General features: G+C 38.0%; 1 protein-coding gene across 5 annotated transcripts; it reads right to left on the bottom strand.

Moving 5' to 3' along the window:
- Window positions 1-17,476, bottom strand: LOC130566191 (adhesion G protein-coupled receptor F5-like). Of its 5 annotated transcripts, XM_057353475.1 has the most exons (25): window positions 17,330-17,476; window positions 17,043-17,207; window positions 16,802-16,948; window positions 16,050-16,208; window positions 15,781-15,927; window positions 9,903-10,049; window positions 9,668-9,811; window positions 9,431-9,571; window positions 9,153-9,299; window positions 8,771-8,911; window positions 8,493-8,639; window positions 8,027-8,056; window positions 7,674-7,774; window positions 7,075-7,139; window positions 6,813-6,964; window positions 6,419-6,628; window positions 4,308-4,514; window positions 3,862-3,996; window positions 3,546-3,733; window positions 3,282-3,452; window positions 1,651-3,006; window positions 1,367-1,408; window positions 686-748; window positions 490-553; window positions 1-403 (listed from the first exon to the last, which is right to left on the bottom strand). In XM_057353475.1, exons 1-25 carry the CDS (start codon window positions 17,433-17,435, stop codon window positions 315-317), a joined length of 4,464 nt encoding a protein of 1,487 aa, XP_057209458.1. In that variant the 5' UTR covers window positions 17,436-17,476; the 3' UTR covers window positions 1-314. The 5 variants fall into 5 exon arrangements, with proteins under 5 accessions (XP_057209458.1, XP_057209461.1, XP_057209459.1 ...); XM_057353478.1 differs by lacking the exon at window positions 9,153-9,299; XM_057353476.1 differs by lacking the exon at window positions 9,431-9,571.
- Between the last annotated feature and the right edge of the window lie 446 nt (window positions 17,477-17,922).

Here is a 17,922-nt window from a genome sequence, read left to right as displayed (position 1 = left end):
GAACATTTGAATTTTTATTTGAGGTATTTGGCTTAAAATAATCAAGACAGTATAGAAAAACACAACAGATGTAATCTTCAGAGAAATCTTGTTATAAGGTCAATTAAACAAACACTAGTCCCACATTATTAATATCACCTTTGTATTATACAAGGAAATCTGTCAAAATCTTAGACCCTTATTTTTTGGATTCATGTTAAAAACAGAAAAATATCTTTCCAGAACATGACGGTAACAGAAAGTGCACCTTCCAGTATGGCTGCACTAGAGGAAACTCTTTTGGAAAGGTCTGTCGGCAGTAGTTAATACGGCAGTTAAGCACTCCCGAAAGCATCCAAAGCACTGTAGCTGTTACTAGTCGTAACTCCAGAGGAAGCAGCGACTTCCGATATGTTGTACGCGTCTGCAAATAACATTTTGTATGTTACTCAATGCATTCTGGTCTATTAGTATGGCGACCCATTTAATCCACACACTGTCTTTACTCACTGCGTCTTCCCCGCATCCTTCGAAAGAAATCAAATCCACTTGAAGATGGTCCTGCAGTAGTGCTCTGTAATTTAAAGATTGTAAATACATTTATAATCTGGCACCATAACACTGACACATTTAAAGCATGTACATACACTAATGTTGAGTGTGTGTGAAGTGTTTGTTCATGGGTGTGTAATACTTTGACATTTACCCTGGTACGGTCAGAGCTGGTAAGAGTCCTAAGTGCCAACCTTCCAGCCAGTAAATCACGGATCTGCAACCACGGAATGACACAATAGTTTAATCCACATTTTTCAGACCATAAAATGCTTTTAATTATTAATAATTCATAACTTTGTGATGCAGATTTTGTGGTCCAGTGTGTAATTTTTTCAGAGGATCTACTGACAGAAATGCAATATAATATACATAACTATGTCTTCAGCGGTATATAAAGACCTATGTTTTTATTATCTTAGAATGAGCTATTTCTATCTACATACACCGCGGGTCCCCTTGCATGGAATTCACCATGTTGTTTCTACAGTAGCCCTAAACGGACAAACTGCTCTACAGAGCGCGTTTCGTAAATACATTATCTCCTTCGACAAAAAATACGAAAACGGGATGTCATCTTAGTCCCGTGTCAGCCTCCGTAGTGCTTCAAAAGGGAGGGGTGGAGTGAGCCGTTGGTTGCAATTTGCAACCTTACCACTAGATGCCGCAAAATTTCATACACTGGACCTTTAAATTAATGAAATAACTATGGTGTTTATTCAAACTGAGAAGTAAAATATATTTTTGCAACCGCTTCTGTAAAATTCCTGAAGTTTGACCACAATTTAAATATACTGTGGTTGTATTATATAAGAGTACACACAAAAATACATACCTTACTGTCAAAAAGCAGTCCAAACAGCAAAATAAAGAGTCCCTTTGATGTTACAAATACATAGGGAAAATAGTGTTAGATTTTTATATTTATAAAACATTTGTTAGGATATAACATTTGACACCATCATACATCAAGGCCTTATATGGGATTATTACTTGCTATTACTGTAATAGTAATTATTGCATTACTTGAATGATTGTTGCATTTCAATTATTTGCAAAAGAAAAACATACACAATGTAATCTTCCTGCAAATTAAAAAATGCAGACGTAAAGTGGTACCTGCAGTGAATTTAGGAGTGCAAACACCACGTGAATGCCAAGCTCACGTGACACCAGTGTTCCAATGCCGAATCCCCATGTTAGGCCGAAGATAGGAGTCAGAACAGCCACACTTCGAGCAATGACCACAAGAGTATGTCTTTCATTTGGTTGAGTTGCAGCACCAACTCCTCTCCTTAACATCTTACACACAACTACAACCACAACCATGAGGTTGAAGAAGAAGATAGTCAGAGCTGGAATCACAAATGCCAACAGGGCCTTGGATTCAGTCCAGTTCAGCCAGCATGCATTTTCTTTTGAGACATAGTTTTTAGGTCCCGCCGTGGATGCGACAGTAATAACCGCTATGAGCAAAGGTGCACCATAACCAACTGTGAAGGCAATGATCATCATTTTAGCCCTTGAGATTTGAGAAAAGACCATGACAGTGCAGTAAAACAGAAAAAGTGCTGAAACGAGCATCCAGAAGAAAAGAGCCAGGTAAAAAAAGTGCATGAAGAAAACCACTGGACTGCAGCGACCCACTGAGATCATCTGCTCTTGTTTTATGTCTTGATCTGCGATTGCAGCTCCAATGATGAAACAGATGTTTGCAATCAGCAGAGACACAGCGATGTTGACTATTGAGACATGCCGCATGTGAGACGTGTTATTTCTTTTCACTGACTCCCATACAATCATCTCAATAATGAGACACAGAATCAAGCTGGCCATTGAAATAGCAACACCGATGTATGTTATATAGGCTAAGGCAGGATGATCAAGTCCAAACGGTGACATCAGAATTGAAAAAGAGGTCGTGTGAGTGCATTCACATGTAACTGCTTCTTTCCTTGAGTGCTTGACTTTACATCCAGTTGAATCCCATCGGTCAAGAGAAAAGTTCCAGAAGACACACTGAGGATTTCCCAACGATGTATTTGTAATGTCAAAAGCAAATGAAATGTTATTAATGGTTTCATTAACCTTAACCACAACCACATCTCCATTAATACGATTTTGTGATGTTCTGTTGTCATTTTTAGAAGTATTACGAGTAGGTAGGACATTGTTAAGCTTTGTGAAGACAATAATGGTTATAAAGGCTGGTTCAACAACATTTGGTATCACAATCTGAGTCGTTGAGTTTGCTAGTTGAGATGTTCCAATGAATGAGTTTTTGATTGTTGTTCTATTCAACTGAATGGACGTTTTACTGATCGTAAAATCATCTTCTGAGAGATTATTACTTATTTTCTCAATAGCTTGCAGTAGTTCAGTGCTTCTGTTTTCGGTCTTGGTGCCATTGTTTAATTGGTCCCATGTGGTTTTAGATTCATCTGCAACAATGATGTCCACTGTTTTAAGAAAATCCTGGAAATGAAGTAAAATCGTGATTAATAAATAAAAACAAGCCAAAATGATATGCAACGCAATCACGATTATTAGAATTATTAGAAATTATTGTAATAGCTACAATTTGATTGAAACTATAAAATAAATATTTAAATATGTTGATTCAAGAATTTTATATTTCAGAATGTATGACGCATGACATGGTAGATTACAGATTACAGTTGATGGCAGCAACAAGCATAACTGTAATGTAAATTCACAGTGAATTTGCATGAAAATCAGAATATACATACCGCCATCACAGGTTGACTGATGGTAACACTTTCTGAGAAACTAGCAATTTTAGAGAGTATCTCAACTATTGTTTGGACAGTATCAGCAGATTGTGTTATCTCAACAATTTTCTGCTCTGCAGTGCCACTAAGGTTTGACATAAACTCTGGAATCTCCTCTACAACCAAAACCTACATTATGAAATAAGAAAAATGTAAATATTAGAAACACGTATCATAGACATTTTTACTTTAATGCTAATGAATGCATGATTCATAGTGTACCTCAACCTTCCTCTCTAGGTCTTGTATAGCTTCAACAACACATTCTCTCTGTATAGGCTTCCAATCATGTTTTGAGTTTATCCGTTGACATTCATAAGTGATGCGGCCTTCCAGGCCTTTTTCACAAGGTCCTTTCACAATGTCACCAAATTTTCCAACTCCAAGGGTTTCATTTTTACAGTCAAATTCTGAAATGTTCAAATATTTTACGAAGGTTAAAAAACAAACATTGATTTAGTCATTTATTTCATCTAACAGTAACAAAATCTAAATCTTGCTATTGAATTATGTACTGAAGGAGATGTTTAATGCTTACCATTGACTGTCTTAACTGTGACTGTGGCTCTGCTATAATCAAACTCTTTTAATTCATCCATGTTCACTAGGCATGTGAATATGTCAGTGGTCTCGCATCTTGTGCTCAAGTGTCGCAACATGATGCAGCCAGGCCCTGGTTGAATGAAACAGGTAAATACAATTGTTACACAACGAACAGTAAAATGAGGTTCAAATGAGTCCATTTTCTTCTGCCTTTGACTAAAGATTACAAAGACAATTTTATGTGGATTGACCACAAAATAGTAATGTGTAAACAGAGTAAACAGGGTAAATTTAGATTTTATGTGGACTTCAAACTTTATATGCAAATATCAGTGTGAATCCCTGAGTTTCAATGTGGACAATGTGGGTTTTGCACTAATAACAGTACTCAGAATCATAGAATAATATCACATCTGTATGCCCATCACTTCTCTGCCAAACCTGAAATTGTCACTTGATCGGCAGAAGAATTCCCATCCCACTTAATTGGGTAGCGTTCTTCACAGCAACTCAATGTGACAGTCTCAAAGTTGCACGGTGACTTTATTTCAATTGGATTCACTATGATATTGGGCCGTGGTTCAATGACTACTTTTTGCCACTGAACGTAAGGTATTGTGCGTCTTTCTATGATGCACGAGTATCTACCTGCAAGTGAATGAAGACAACACAATATATTTATTATTTGACGAAGCACAACTTGTCTATGATCACAGTTCTGTTAATTCATAATTTTTTAATGTATTCCTAATTAGTTATACTATAGTGTCATCATATTGGGCCTCATTTGTCAATCTAACGTAGAAACGAGTGCAGATCCGTGCGCAGAAATCATTTTACGACAGGGTTTACGTGTGATTCATCAAACATTCGTATGCCGCCAATCTGATCGTACGAATGATCGTACCTTGATAAATGTGGCGTCTGAAATCGGTCGTAATTTACATATAACGCCCCTATAAATTCAGGGTGTAGATGCCTCGCCCCTAGATTTTGCGACATAGAGAAACGTAATCCGGCCATAACGAGGAACTTTTCCGATTTAGAAATTAAAGTTTAACCTTGGAAAGCGGAATCAAAGGAAGTAAACAACAGTTTTGGAAAGAGATCGCTACGGTCAACAGCGTTGGTGTAGTGAACCGATCTCCAGCTGAGGTTTGTATTTTTTATTGGATATTTATGTTTTGTAAATATGACCGCAAATATTTTATTTTATTATAGTGTTTCACTATTATAAATTTACACTGAAAGTATTGTTGTTGCTTTACATTACGTTAGTTGTATAATGGATTAAAAAAAAAATATATATAATATTTTTTATTTATTTTCCAAAGAAACAGAAAAAAAAGAGCATCCAACATGCAGAGTATAGGCGTTTTCAATTAGAAAACAAAAAATAATAGCAAATAATAATAATAAATAAATAAATAGATAGATAAAGAGGGAAAGAAATGCATTTCAATTTTAACAAAATTAATCTGACTTCAGTCTTGAAAAACTTTAAGATACATTAATGTGTTAATGTAAGAACGAGATATAAATTACTGATCATTTTTAAGGCGCAACTATAGAATGATGTTTATATGTAGGCTAAATGTTTTTATACAGTTTTCTTCATTTAGGTGAAGAAAAATTGGTCTGTTGCGGAGGAGACAGATGCATGTTTCTAAGCAGGATAAAGGTTTAAAATCGAATGCTGCTAATCTTGCATTCCAGCCTGCTTAAATCAAGCACACACAGGTTTATGTTTGCTTCATTTAATTTTTCTGTTTCAGATTTGTCAGAGGCAGGACCAGCGGTCTTCAGCCCCCACAAACTGGCCTGGAACCTGCCACACAAAGCAAGGCAACCTGTGACCCAGTGCATGTCTTCCATCCCATCGAACATCGCACAAATAAAAAAACACATTAAATCATGCATTTTGTCTGTTTTCATTAGAAGGCATATTTGTCCATCAAAGAAGCTATCATCTTGCAAATAGGTAAACTAACCCATTGCATATAAATATATTGATTAGGCCTATACTAGTTTTTTCTAGTTCGGGACTTTTAATTGTGCATTTTAATTGTCGTAAATTATCTTAGAAGTAGCCTAAAATTTCCTTAAAGTTTTGTACACCAAAGCACCTGTTAACCTTGTAATTCCAAACAATTAAATGATCATATAATAAATAATTAAATAATTAAAAATACTTTACTATTGTAATGAAAAAAAGAAATCGCATCGAAGTTTACATTTGTTTGTACAAAAAAAACAAATCTTTTTTATTTGTCATTATTCCTTTCAGTTATCAAAAGGGTAAAGCGTACACAGACACCCTATCTCAAAACTTGCGTACACGAACTGAGACCTGTCGTGAGATTTGATCGTAGCAACCGCTCACGTCCATATTGATAAATGCCAAGTTTTGCGTGGAAACGACCGTACGCCCAGTTTTCGGTCGTACGCTCATTTCATAAATGAGGCCCATTGTGAATATACCAAACTAAACTTTGGGACACTTTTAATGAAGTTCCTGTACAATCAGTTGCTTTGTCAAGGTTTTTACTTACCATTGTCACTCTCACTCAAGTCACTCACTTTGAGAGTACTACCGCTATCGCTACCATCATTTGTAATTGTGTATTTTCCTGTGTTTCCTGCAGGATCTTTGTCATTCACTCTCCATTTTATTGTTCCCACAACAGAAGTTGGACGCGTACACCTCAGTTCCATACTTTGCTGATCATAAAATTTTTCTTTGGTTGTCAGGACTATTTCCACTGAAAGTACAAGCGATACAGCACATTTCACCTTATTTTACAAGCAATTCTGATAACAACAAGAAATTCAAGAAACCTCTATTGTGAGGCACCAGAATAAATTATGAGCGAAAAACACCAGGAAATAAAAACAAATGCATGGTATGAGAGAACTCAGAAATACTAATGTTTAAATATTCCATACCACTTTCCTCAAAGGCATTGGAAGCTACAGGGATTCCTTCTTTCAAGAGAACCTCAGAAACCTGTGTGTTTGCTGATGATAAATCGACACTACTGCTGCTGCTGCTGCTGTTGGTTGTATCAATCGTGTAGTCTGCTATAATGCTACCAGACCTATGGCGAGAAACACAAACCACAACAAAGAGAAGACAATGTATTAACAAAAGGGTCCGAAACAACAATGACTCATTATGAGTGTGAGCATCCATTTCAGACTTTCATACCTGAAGCCAGTAACTTTTACTGAACCTTTAATGTAGTTTTTCAGCTGCGTGTAACTTTCCTCAATCTGTAAAAAATGTAAGTATCCAATGTACTTGTTTGTAGTTCAAGTCAAATACAGTATGAAGTCATAATTTGCACATGCTTTACTGCAATTGAACAGAAGTTATCTGTTGATCTTTTATACAGTATTCTTGATATATCTTTACTTAATCTGTGTTTAGTGGTGGATTTTTTATCATACAGTATGTAAAGAGATGGACATAAAGGCCCAATGACCTATTTAACCTTCTGCACCCCAGACAAATGTTAGTTTATCCAATAACTCCTTACAACAAGGATCCAGATCTACTTTTACAGCACGGGAAGAATTTTAGTATATTGGCGAGCCACCCAATGACTGCTCATCCAAATTCAGGAAAATCTAATGACAAATATTGCACACCCTCAATCTTTTTTCATCATCTGGGAAGGTTGTTTATCACACACTGAGATTTTAAATTGTCCTTTTTTTTCATTTCCAAAAATTAACAATTAAAATATCTCAACAAAGCACAGAAAAACAATCTATACATATATATATGAAATATGAAATACTCACTGCTGCACTAATGAGTTGTACATATTTTTGGTACTTCGGGTCAGTAGAGTTCATAAGACCGGTGTCAAAATTGAGATTTATTCGCATTGACATTTTAACAACTGGAAAAAAGAAAAACAGTGCTCACTGCTGTGTAAACTTGTTCATTTAATATTGAATACTAACACTATAAATCATCATGCAGCAATCTGGAAAAGTTATTATTCTCAAATCATGTATTGTGCTGTATATAGCAGTACAATGGCAGTTTGTTAACAAAGCCAAAGAGCAGAGAGGACACACGAGCATCTAGAATATTTGCTCTCCAAAAAAAAAAAGTATATCAGTCTATGTACTGTATATCAGATTTTTACCTGTTGTTGCTATAGGTGGTGCTGTATTTGCTAAAAACACAAAAAAGCTTTGTTTAAAACTTTTGAGAGATGTCATTTTTTACATTTGAACCTTACAAAAAGACATGTTATTCAAGCTATCATATTCATAAGTTCTAATAACTGTAAAAAGATTCTGTTGTATGTCCACTGTATCTTAAAAAGGTTCAAGCAGCAATGCTAACATATTATTCAGTACTATTGAATGATTTTATGATGTTTTTACTTTTTATTAAAGCTGAGGTGTAAGAATGCACTTCAATTAACTATTTTATCTATATATTTACATATTTAAACCATGATTAAATTGTAAATTTTAAACCACTTAACTGCTCAAAATGAGTTTTTAGGATTTTTCCTGTTTTTGTATTTAGCTTAAGGGATGAAAATTACATACATTCGCATTACTCATAGATTTTCCACCATATGAAATAATGGCTAATCATACCTCTACATGGGTTACTGTTGTTTACAGGGAGATCTTGATTTGTTACATTATATCCACTCCTGCACGTGCAAATGTATCTCCCATCAGTGTTGCTGCAGATTGAGTTTGGACCACAGATCTCAGGTGTCTCAACACATTCATCCACATCTTCATTATGGGAAATTATTATGACACAAAATAAATATGAAAGTTAAAAAGATAAAAAGTATTAATTTTAATATTAGAAAAACGTGCAATGACAGTCACAAATTGTCCAGAACTTCAGCTGTCAATCATACCTCTGCATGGGTCTCTGTTTTTTACAGGGAGGTTTGGATTTGTATATCCACTCACACACAAGCAATTGTAACTCCCATCAGTGTTGCTGCAGATTGAGTTTGGACCACAGATCTCAGGTGTCTCAACACATTCATCCACATCTTTATTATGGGAAAGAACAAAATAGAGAAATTGTTTGCAGATCATACAGCACACTACATGAATCAAAATGAGTTTAATGTATAAAGTAATTTCAATGATAACAAACAATCAGCATGAACAAGACACTATGAATGACACAAAATAAATAAGTAGGTAAAAAATAAAAAATAATAATGTTAATATAAAAAAAACTTGAAATGACAGTCACAAACTGTCCAGAGTTTTAGCTGTCAATCATACCTCTGCATGGGTTACTGTTGTTTATAGGGAGGTTTGGGTCTGTTACATTATATCCACTCATACACGAGCAATTGTGTCTCCCATCAGTGTTGTTACAGATTGAGTTTGGACCACAGACCTCAGGTGTCTCAACACATTCATCCACATCTTCATTATGGGAAATTATTATGACACAAAATAAATATGAAAGTTAAAAAGATAAAAAGTAATAATTTTAATATTAGAAAAAAAAGCAATGACAGTCACAAATTGTCCAGAACTTCAGCTGTCAATCATACCTCTGCATGGGTTTCTGTTGTTTATAGGGAGGTTTGGATTTGTATATCCAATCTTGCACGTGCAAATGTAACTCCCATCAGTGTTGTTACAGATTGAGTTTGGACCACAGATCTCAGGTGTCTCAACACATTCATCCACATCTTCAAAAAATAAAACAGAGATTGTTTAGGGCATATCAAAAAACATTTTGTAAAATTACTAAATATAGCACCTGAAAAAATAAAATTAAAACATACCAATGCACGGGTTACTTTTACTAACTGGATTTCCATCAGTGATGTTATATCCTGCCAAACAAGAGCATGAGAAGCTTCCATTGTAATTGTGACAGTGAGCGTTTGGTCCACACACTGATGATGGGTCAAAACATTCATAAATATCTGAAAGAAACAAAGAAATATTTGGTGAAGTAAACAACACAGTTTATAAAAGATTAAGGCAGTACACCAGAGCTTCAGCTGTCAATCATACCTCTGCATGGGTTACTGTTGTTTATAGGGAGGTTTGGGTCTGTCACATTATATCCACTCATACACGAGCAATTGTATCTCCCATCAGTGTTGTTACAGATTGAGTTTGGACCACAGATCTCAGGTGTCTCAACACATTTATCCACATCTTCATCACAGAAAAGAAAAAAATATTCAGTGAAGAATTTGCAACTGACTGAAGAAAAACAGTTATATACAGTTTTATTTTTGGCTTACTTTATGTTGCATATCCCGTTATGCAGCAGCTCCCGTTAGAGGATAAATTAACATTGGCATTTAAAAATGTTTGTGCTGCCTTTGTAATGAGTTTCGGGGTGACTCGCCTGCAGTCACGCTTCAAGTTTGCTGTGTTTTAACGGCGATTGTGAAGGAAAATATGACGCTTTGTAAACCACTTGGAGACACAGATTGTGTCTTGTGCTTCCCCTTCTCCCAGAGACTTCTCTCTCTACCGCATATGTGAGATAAGCAGACGTGACGTGCTGGCGCAGAGCAGGTAGCATCTTGACTGCTGAACGAATAGAATTAAACATATCATAAAATATCCCCATCTCTCTAAGATGCGCATCGTAACATTTTTGCATCGCGAAATATCGTAATACGAAGTATCGTTACACCCCTATGTGAAACCCTCAACGGAGCTTTGCGAAAAAATTTTTTTCTGATAAAGTCTCAGCTATCCACTCCTCTTTTACTTTGCAGTTATCGGATCGTCAGTGTTTTCGCTGGCTAGTTCAGCCTCCCTTTCTTGCTTTCAAAAGGTTACATCAGAGGAGCTTAGGGATTTGGTCAATAAAATGAAGACAACTGCCTCTTCTCTAGATGTAATTCCCGCAGAGATTATTAAGGCTTCTTTCTCTGAAATTGGCACTGCCATTCAGGTATTGATAAATTCATCTCTTGTTGCTGGGCTAGTCCCTCCATGTTTTAAGCATGCTGTTGTTCAACCTTTGCTTAAGAATCAGGGCTTGGATGAAGTTTGCCTTAATAATTATCGGAGTGTCTCTAAGCTTTCATTTATATCAAAACTTTTAGAAAAGGTTATATACTCACAATTGAACTCATTTTTGAATGTACTGAGTACTGAGTCTGCACTGCTTAAAGTGTTTAATGACATTTTACTTGCAGTTGATAGTGGCAAAAATACAGTCCTGTTGCTTCTTGATCTTACAGCTGCCTTTGATACAGTTGATCATAATGTTCTTCTTTGGCGGTTAGAACATTTGATTGGTATCAAGGGTACTGCTTTAAAATGGTTCAGTTCATATCTTAAAGACAGGGCTTTTTCTGTTAAGTTAGGCAAGTTCTCTTCATCTGTTGCTCCTATTATTTGTGGAGTACCTCAAGGATCCATCTTAGGTCCTCTTCTTTTTAATATGTATATGCGACCTCTGGGAGATATTATTAGGAAGCATAATGTTTCATTTCACTTATATGCCGATGACACTCAGCTGTACCTGCCATTGAAAGCTGGCGATTCAATTGAACCCTTATTGGCCTGCCTTGTGGACATTAGAAACTGGTTATCTAGTAGTTCCCATCAATCGATGGTGCGTTGTGTTACATCAGGGGTGTCCAAACTACGGCCCGCGGGCCATCTGCGGCCCGTTGTCAATCCTGTGGCGGCCCGCGAGGGATTTAAAAAAATTATACAGATCTGGCCCGTTATAGGGAAAAATAAATGAAATTCACTAAATAACCATCGGGTGTCGCTATCACATGCAGCCAAGGCAGTTAGTACGTAAGATGTACGTATTGTAATCGGGCTAAAAAACAACAAATTATTGTTGATCACATTTTGGTAAGTCATGGCGCAACAAAGAAAACGGAAAATCGAAAGTGAATGCAGGAGATTTCAAACACGTTGGGGAAATGAATATTTCTTAACTGAGGTCAGCGGGAAAGGAGTCTGTTGGGGTGATGAAGGAATATAATGTTAAAAGACATTATGAAACAAAACATCAGTCTTTCAAATCTTACACTGGTGCCGAGCGCAAAAACAAAAGGTGAAACAACTGGAAGCTACCTTGTCAGCACAACAACAACAATTTTTTCGTGCTAATAAAGCACAGAAAAATTCTACATTAGCTAGTTATGAGGTAGCTCACCTAATAGCGCAGCACGGAAACCCCTTCACTGACGGCGAATTTGTAAAGGAGTGTCTGATGAAAGTTGCCACTATAATTTGCCCAGAAAAGATGCAAGATTTTAAAAACATCAGTCTTTCAAGGAACACAGTCGGACGGCGAATTGAAGACTTGTCGGCAAATCTAAAAGAACAAGTGACAGAAAAAGTACCCCGTTTGATTTTTACTCAATTGCGTGTGATGACAGCACTGACTCGACAGACACTGCACAGCTGTTAATTTTTTCGAGAGATGTGGACAGTGATTTTTGCATTACAGAAGAGCCTGAAGAGTACAACAACTGGAAAAGATCTTTTTGAAGCCGTATCATGTGCGATTGAGAGCATGAATCTCCCTTGGGCCAAGCTCTGTGGCATTACAACGGATGGAGCGCCATCCATGATCGGCGAGCGGAAAGGAATGGCTTCCATGGTATGCAACAAAGTTCGCGAAAGTGGAGGTGAGGCTGTAAAAATGCACTGTATCATACACCAGGAAGCGCTCTGTGCCAAAGCCATCCAGATGGACGATGTGATGACCACTGTGGTGAAAACTATTAACTTGATTCGTTCAAGAGCGCTCAACCACAGAGAATTCCGGGCATTTCTGTCTGATATTGACGCAGAATACGGTGACGTAATATATCACTCTAACGTGCGGTGGCTGAGTCGCGGCTCGGTTCTACAGCGATTCTATTCGGTGGGGTCTGAAATTGACCAGTTTTTGAAAGAAAAAAACCTGACACTTGATCAACTCAATGACCCTGACTGGCTGGCAGACCTTGCTTTTTTAGTTGATTTGACCAGTCACCTAAACGCACTGAATAAAAGCCTGCAAGGCAAGGACCAGCTGATATCGGAAATGTATGCGCTCTTGAAATCCTTTGCAATGAAGCTAAGACTTTTTGAGAGACAAATCAGTGACCGCAATGCTGTGCACTTTCCTAGTTTGTCCGAAATTATCTCGAGTTTTTCAGACTCCAACATCCTTGGAAAAATGGATAAATATTCGATTTATATTCCATATAGTGCTCACATCTCTAATCACAGAATTTAATCAGCGTTTTCAAGACTTTTCCGCTATTGATAACGACATCAAACTGTTCTCAACCCCTTTATCTGTTAACGTAGAAGAAGTGCAAGAGAATGTGCAGCTGGAACTCATTGAACTGCAGTGCGATGATTCTCTTCGCAGCCGCCACCAGCTTCTTCCCGTGCCTGAGTTTTACAAGAGTTTGGAAACATCCAGATTCTCCTTAATCAAACGTCATGCACAAAGGATGATGAGCCTGTTTGGCTCCACATACATATGTGAGCAAACATTTTCGCTGATGACGCTGAACAAGAGTCCACAGAGCCAGTCTGACTGACAACCATCTCTGTGACCTGCTTCGTATCTCTACTACACGACTTACGGACTTGACATCATTTCTGAAATCCAAGGCACAACATCACTGTTCACATTAATAAAGTTAATGGTGAGTAAAAGGAAAAATATTGAAAGCAATATTTTGTAATGTAGCCTAATGATTCCTAGGTTAAAAATGTATGTAATATCATGGGGCATATAAATATATATTTAGCACACACATAACATTTTTAGAAAATAGCACATTTAAAATATAAGTAGACAAAGACAAATTAATGGCAATAAATCAATTAGCTTGTCTAATAGTAGCCTATTATTATTATTACAGACATGCGGCCCAAGACAACAGACATTTTTTTGCACCTGGCCCCCAGCAGAAAAAGTTTGGACACCCCTGTGTTACATCATCACCAGGCAGGTAAAACAGCAGAGCCGATCTCCTCTCCGGGGGCCCCCCCACTGCGAGGGATCCTCACTGCCGGCCATTCAACCACCCCCCGGGAGGTCGATGAAGCAGAACGTACCCCTAGCCTCCCTGGATCGGTCCCTGGGAGCCTGACAAGGCTTCCCAAACCGTCACGGTGACTACGGGATACGATCCGTCTCGGCTACGCGGTCCAACTCCCCAGACGCCCGCCCAAGTTTCGGGGCATCCTCTCAAACCTCAGTCAGAGGCAGAGATGCTCCCGTGCTTCGGGCCGAGGTCACCACCCCTCTGGAGAGGAAGCGATCGTGCTCGTCCCTCTTGCCGAGATGTTCAACGGGCTTGACAGCCCGTACTTCATCGTCCCCAAAAAGGGGGGTTGCTAGATCTGCGTACCCTGAGCAGGCACCTACTCAAGCTGCCGTTCAGGATGCTCATGCAGAAGCGCATCCTGGCATCTACCAGATGTCAAGATTGGTTCATGGCAATCGACCTGAAGGACGCTTACTTCATGTCTCGATTCTCCCTCATCATCGCCCGTTCCTACAGTTCGCTTTCGAGGGTCAGGCATATTAGTACAGAGTCCTCCCTTTCGGTCTGTCCCTGTCCCCACGAGTCTTCATGGAGATCGTGGAAGCCGCCCTCACTCCCCTCAGGGAGAGAGGTGTGCGGGTACTAAACTATCTCGACGACTGGCTCATTTGACACACTCGCGAGATCTGTTATGTACACACAAGGACCTAGTGCTTCGGCACCTAGATCGATTGGGACCACAGGTCAACCGAGAAAAGAGCAAGCTCTCCCCTGTGCAGAGCATCCTCTTTCTTGGTATGGAACTCAACTCTGTCTCCATTACAGTGCGACTGACTACCAAGCGCTCAGTCAGTGTTGAACTGCCTGGAACATTTCAAGCAATCAGCGGTCCCCCTGAAACAAATTCAGAGGCTCCTGGGCACTTGGCATCCTCGGCGGTGGTGATACCCCTCGGGTTGATGCACATGAGACCGCTCCAACACTGGCTACAGAGTCGAGTTCCCTGGAGAGTGTGGCACACCGGCAGCAGGCGGATGGTGATTACGCCTCTCTGCCGACGCACCCTAACCCCTTGGTCTTCAATGACCTTTCTACAGATGGGGGTCCCTCTTAGCAATCACTTCTCCTCAGTCTTGTCACAGGTCAGGAATCTTGGTGTTATTTTGGATTCTGAACTTTGCTTGACTAAGCAAATTAATTCAGTTGTTAAAACAGTTTTTATCAATAACGGATTGTCTTTTCATGAATTGGAAAAGGTCATTCATGCTTTCATTACCTCTCGCCTTCATTATTGTAACTCATTGTATTTGGGACCCCCTCAGTCATCTATTGCACGTTTACAGTTAGTACAGAATGCTGCTGCAAGGCTGTTGACCAGGGCAAAGAGAACTGATCATATTACACCTATCCTGGCCACCATACATTGGCTTCCTGTCTGTTATAGAATTAAATTCAACATATTGCTGTTCATTTTTAAAGCTCTCAATGGTCAAGCCCCATCTTATCTTGCAGATCTTCTTACTCCTCTTTCTTCCTCCAAATATTTAAGATCTTCTGACAGGGCTTTTTTAGTTGTCCCGCGTTCACATTTAAAAACAAAAGGTGATAGGGCTTTCTCAGTTGCCGCCCCCCGTCTTTGGAATCAACTGCCACCCGACTTCCGCCTTGCACCTTCTATTTTAACTTTTAAAACAAGGTTGAAAACATATCTTTATTCTCAGGCTTTTAATTTATTTTACTTATGTTTTATTGTTTATTGTTTGTTTTTGCTTGTCTTATGTTTTTAACTCTGTTTCTCTTCAGAATTTTGGCCAGCTCTGCTGAGATAAATGTGATATATAAATAAATTTTACTTACTTACATTCTGAGATGAAAATAGATAAATAAATTCAGTTAAAAATACTTACAGACACATGGGTTGTTGAGGCTCACAGGACTGTTTCTATTCAAGGCGGCAAATCCACTCCAGCATGAACAATTGTGACTCCCAATGATGTTACTACAATAGGAGTTTGGACCACACACTGATTCTGCATCTTCACATTCATTTATGTCTGTCAAAGTAGTAAGAAGGTAAAACAAAATTTAAAAACAAAGGTTTTGGTGGAACAGACTTACACTGGTCAGTTTCTAACAATTACATTCAACACATTTGTGTTCAGTTGTGATTTCTCACCTCTCTGGCAAAGCTGACCCACTGAAGGGAGACCTTGAATACATCCACAAGCTCCTCCCACAATGTCATCACACACCTGATGGACCTCACAGGTGTCACTGGACCAGACATGATGCTCCTCACACTTGCACTCATATTCTGTTCCATTTAATCCACACACTGTAATAGAATGATAAGATATGTCATTACAGTTATATAGGTTGTTGAGGCTCACAGGACTGTTTCTATTCAAGGCGGCAAATCCACTCCAGCATGAACAATTGTGACTCCCAATGATGTTACTACAATAGGAGTTTGGACCACACACTGATTCTGCATCTTCACATTCATTTATGTCTGTCAAAGTAGTAAGAAGGTAAAACAAAATTTAAAAACAAAGGTTTTGGTGGAACAGACTTACACTGGTCAGTTTATAACAATTACATTCAACATATTTNCATGTGCTATTAAACTAAAATAAAAAAAATGTAAAAGGAAACATTTAACTGATACTGTTATGCAACTTGTGTGTAGCATTACATGTATGTTGAAGCATTGAAAACTCATTTTGGTTTTGCTACGAATTACAAGAACTACTTTAAATTTATAGTCTTTGCCATATTAGAGATTATGAATCAATGTACAAGAAATTCTGTTACACAAATGTCTCTATATTTGAGTTTGTTAATATTCATTTGTAGTCATTCATTTCAAATGAAGTTCACGATTTTTTCAGCCATTATTTTCTAGACAGTAACACGACGAGCTCTTACCAGTAGTCATGTCGATATCTGTGACATTTATGTTGTTGTTTAGAGTGAGAGGTAGGCTGATATTTGTGATCAGATTTCGTAAATCGTTCACAAGGAGCGAGTCAAAGAATCTCACATCAACATCGATCGAGTAGATTGAAGTCGTTCCTGCAAGAACAAACAGAAGCAGTTTCATCGGAAGAATCATCAAAATTATATCTTATATACAAAATATTAACGTTTTGCTTTATCAGTGTCTCACCTTTCTTTAACTGGCAGAACTGTCCATTGTTTGGAAGAGCATTGATACATGTACACGCACCATCAGTGATGTTGTCACAGGTCTCATATGAATGACACATGTCATTTGGCCAAACAAACAGACCCTCACATTTACACTGATATTCCATTTCATTCAAAGAACAGACTGAAAAGCAGATGAGAAGATCACACATCACATCTCATCATTGATGTAATCACCATGTTGTTTTATATAAAGCAAAACCTTTAAAACTATGAAACGATATAAAGCAGAGACTCAATAGATACCAGTAGTCATGATGATTTCTGTAATGTTTGTGCGGTCATTGATAGTGTAGGGTAAACTGAAAGACATCAGAAGTGTCCTCAGCTGATCAATGATGGCTGTGTTCATGGTATTTATCTGAATTTCAATCTGATATTCAGCTGAAGGAAGAATCACTGTAGAAAAGAAAGGTGTTCAGTTGTGATTTCTCACCTCTCTGGCAAAGCTGACCCACTGAAGGGAGACCTTGAATACATCCACAAGCTCCTCCCACAATGTCATCACACACCTGATGGACCTCACAGGTGTCACTGGACCAGACATGATGCTCCTCACACTTGCACTCATATTCTGTTCCAGTTAATCCACACACTGTAATAGAATGATAAGATATGTCATTACAGTTATATATGTGCATCTATCCATCAATTTGTGTTCATAACAAAACTTTATTTATTAACCTAATTCAATTCAATTCAATTCAAATTTATTTATATAGCGCTTTTCACAATGTGGATTGTTCCAAAGCAGCTTTACAGGAGAAAAACAGAAAAACACAGAAAATGCAAAACACAGGACAGTGCATGGTGTTTATGGAACAAGCAAGATCATTCTA

Source organism: Triplophysa rosa, linkage group LG15 (assembly GCF_024868665.1).
Source record: "Triplophysa rosa linkage group LG15, Trosa_1v2, whole genome shotgun sequence".
Classification (NCBI taxonomy): domain Eukaryota; kingdom Metazoa; phylum Chordata; class Actinopteri; order Cypriniformes; family Nemacheilidae; genus Triplophysa; species Triplophysa rosa.
Note: the sequence above shows the minus strand (reverse complement) of the source record. Positions and strands in the feature narration are given on the sequence as shown.

What these genes read in the sequence shown, in the direction of transcription:
- LOC130566191 (XM_057353475.1), bottom strand. Translation starts at nt 17,435, where the DNA reads ATGAACACAGCCATCATTGATCAGCTGAGGACACTTCTGATGTCTTTC. An exon ending in CAACAGTAACCCATGTAGAG is followed by an intron (nt 8,057 to 8,492) that starts GTATGATTAGCC and finishes TTGTGTTTTTAG; the next exon opens with CAAATACAGCACCACCTATA. An exon ending in TCAGTCAACCTGTGATGGCG is followed by an intron (nt 3,007 to 3,281) that starts GTATGTATATTC and finishes CTTCATTTCCAG; the next exon opens with GATTTTCTTAAAACAGTGGA.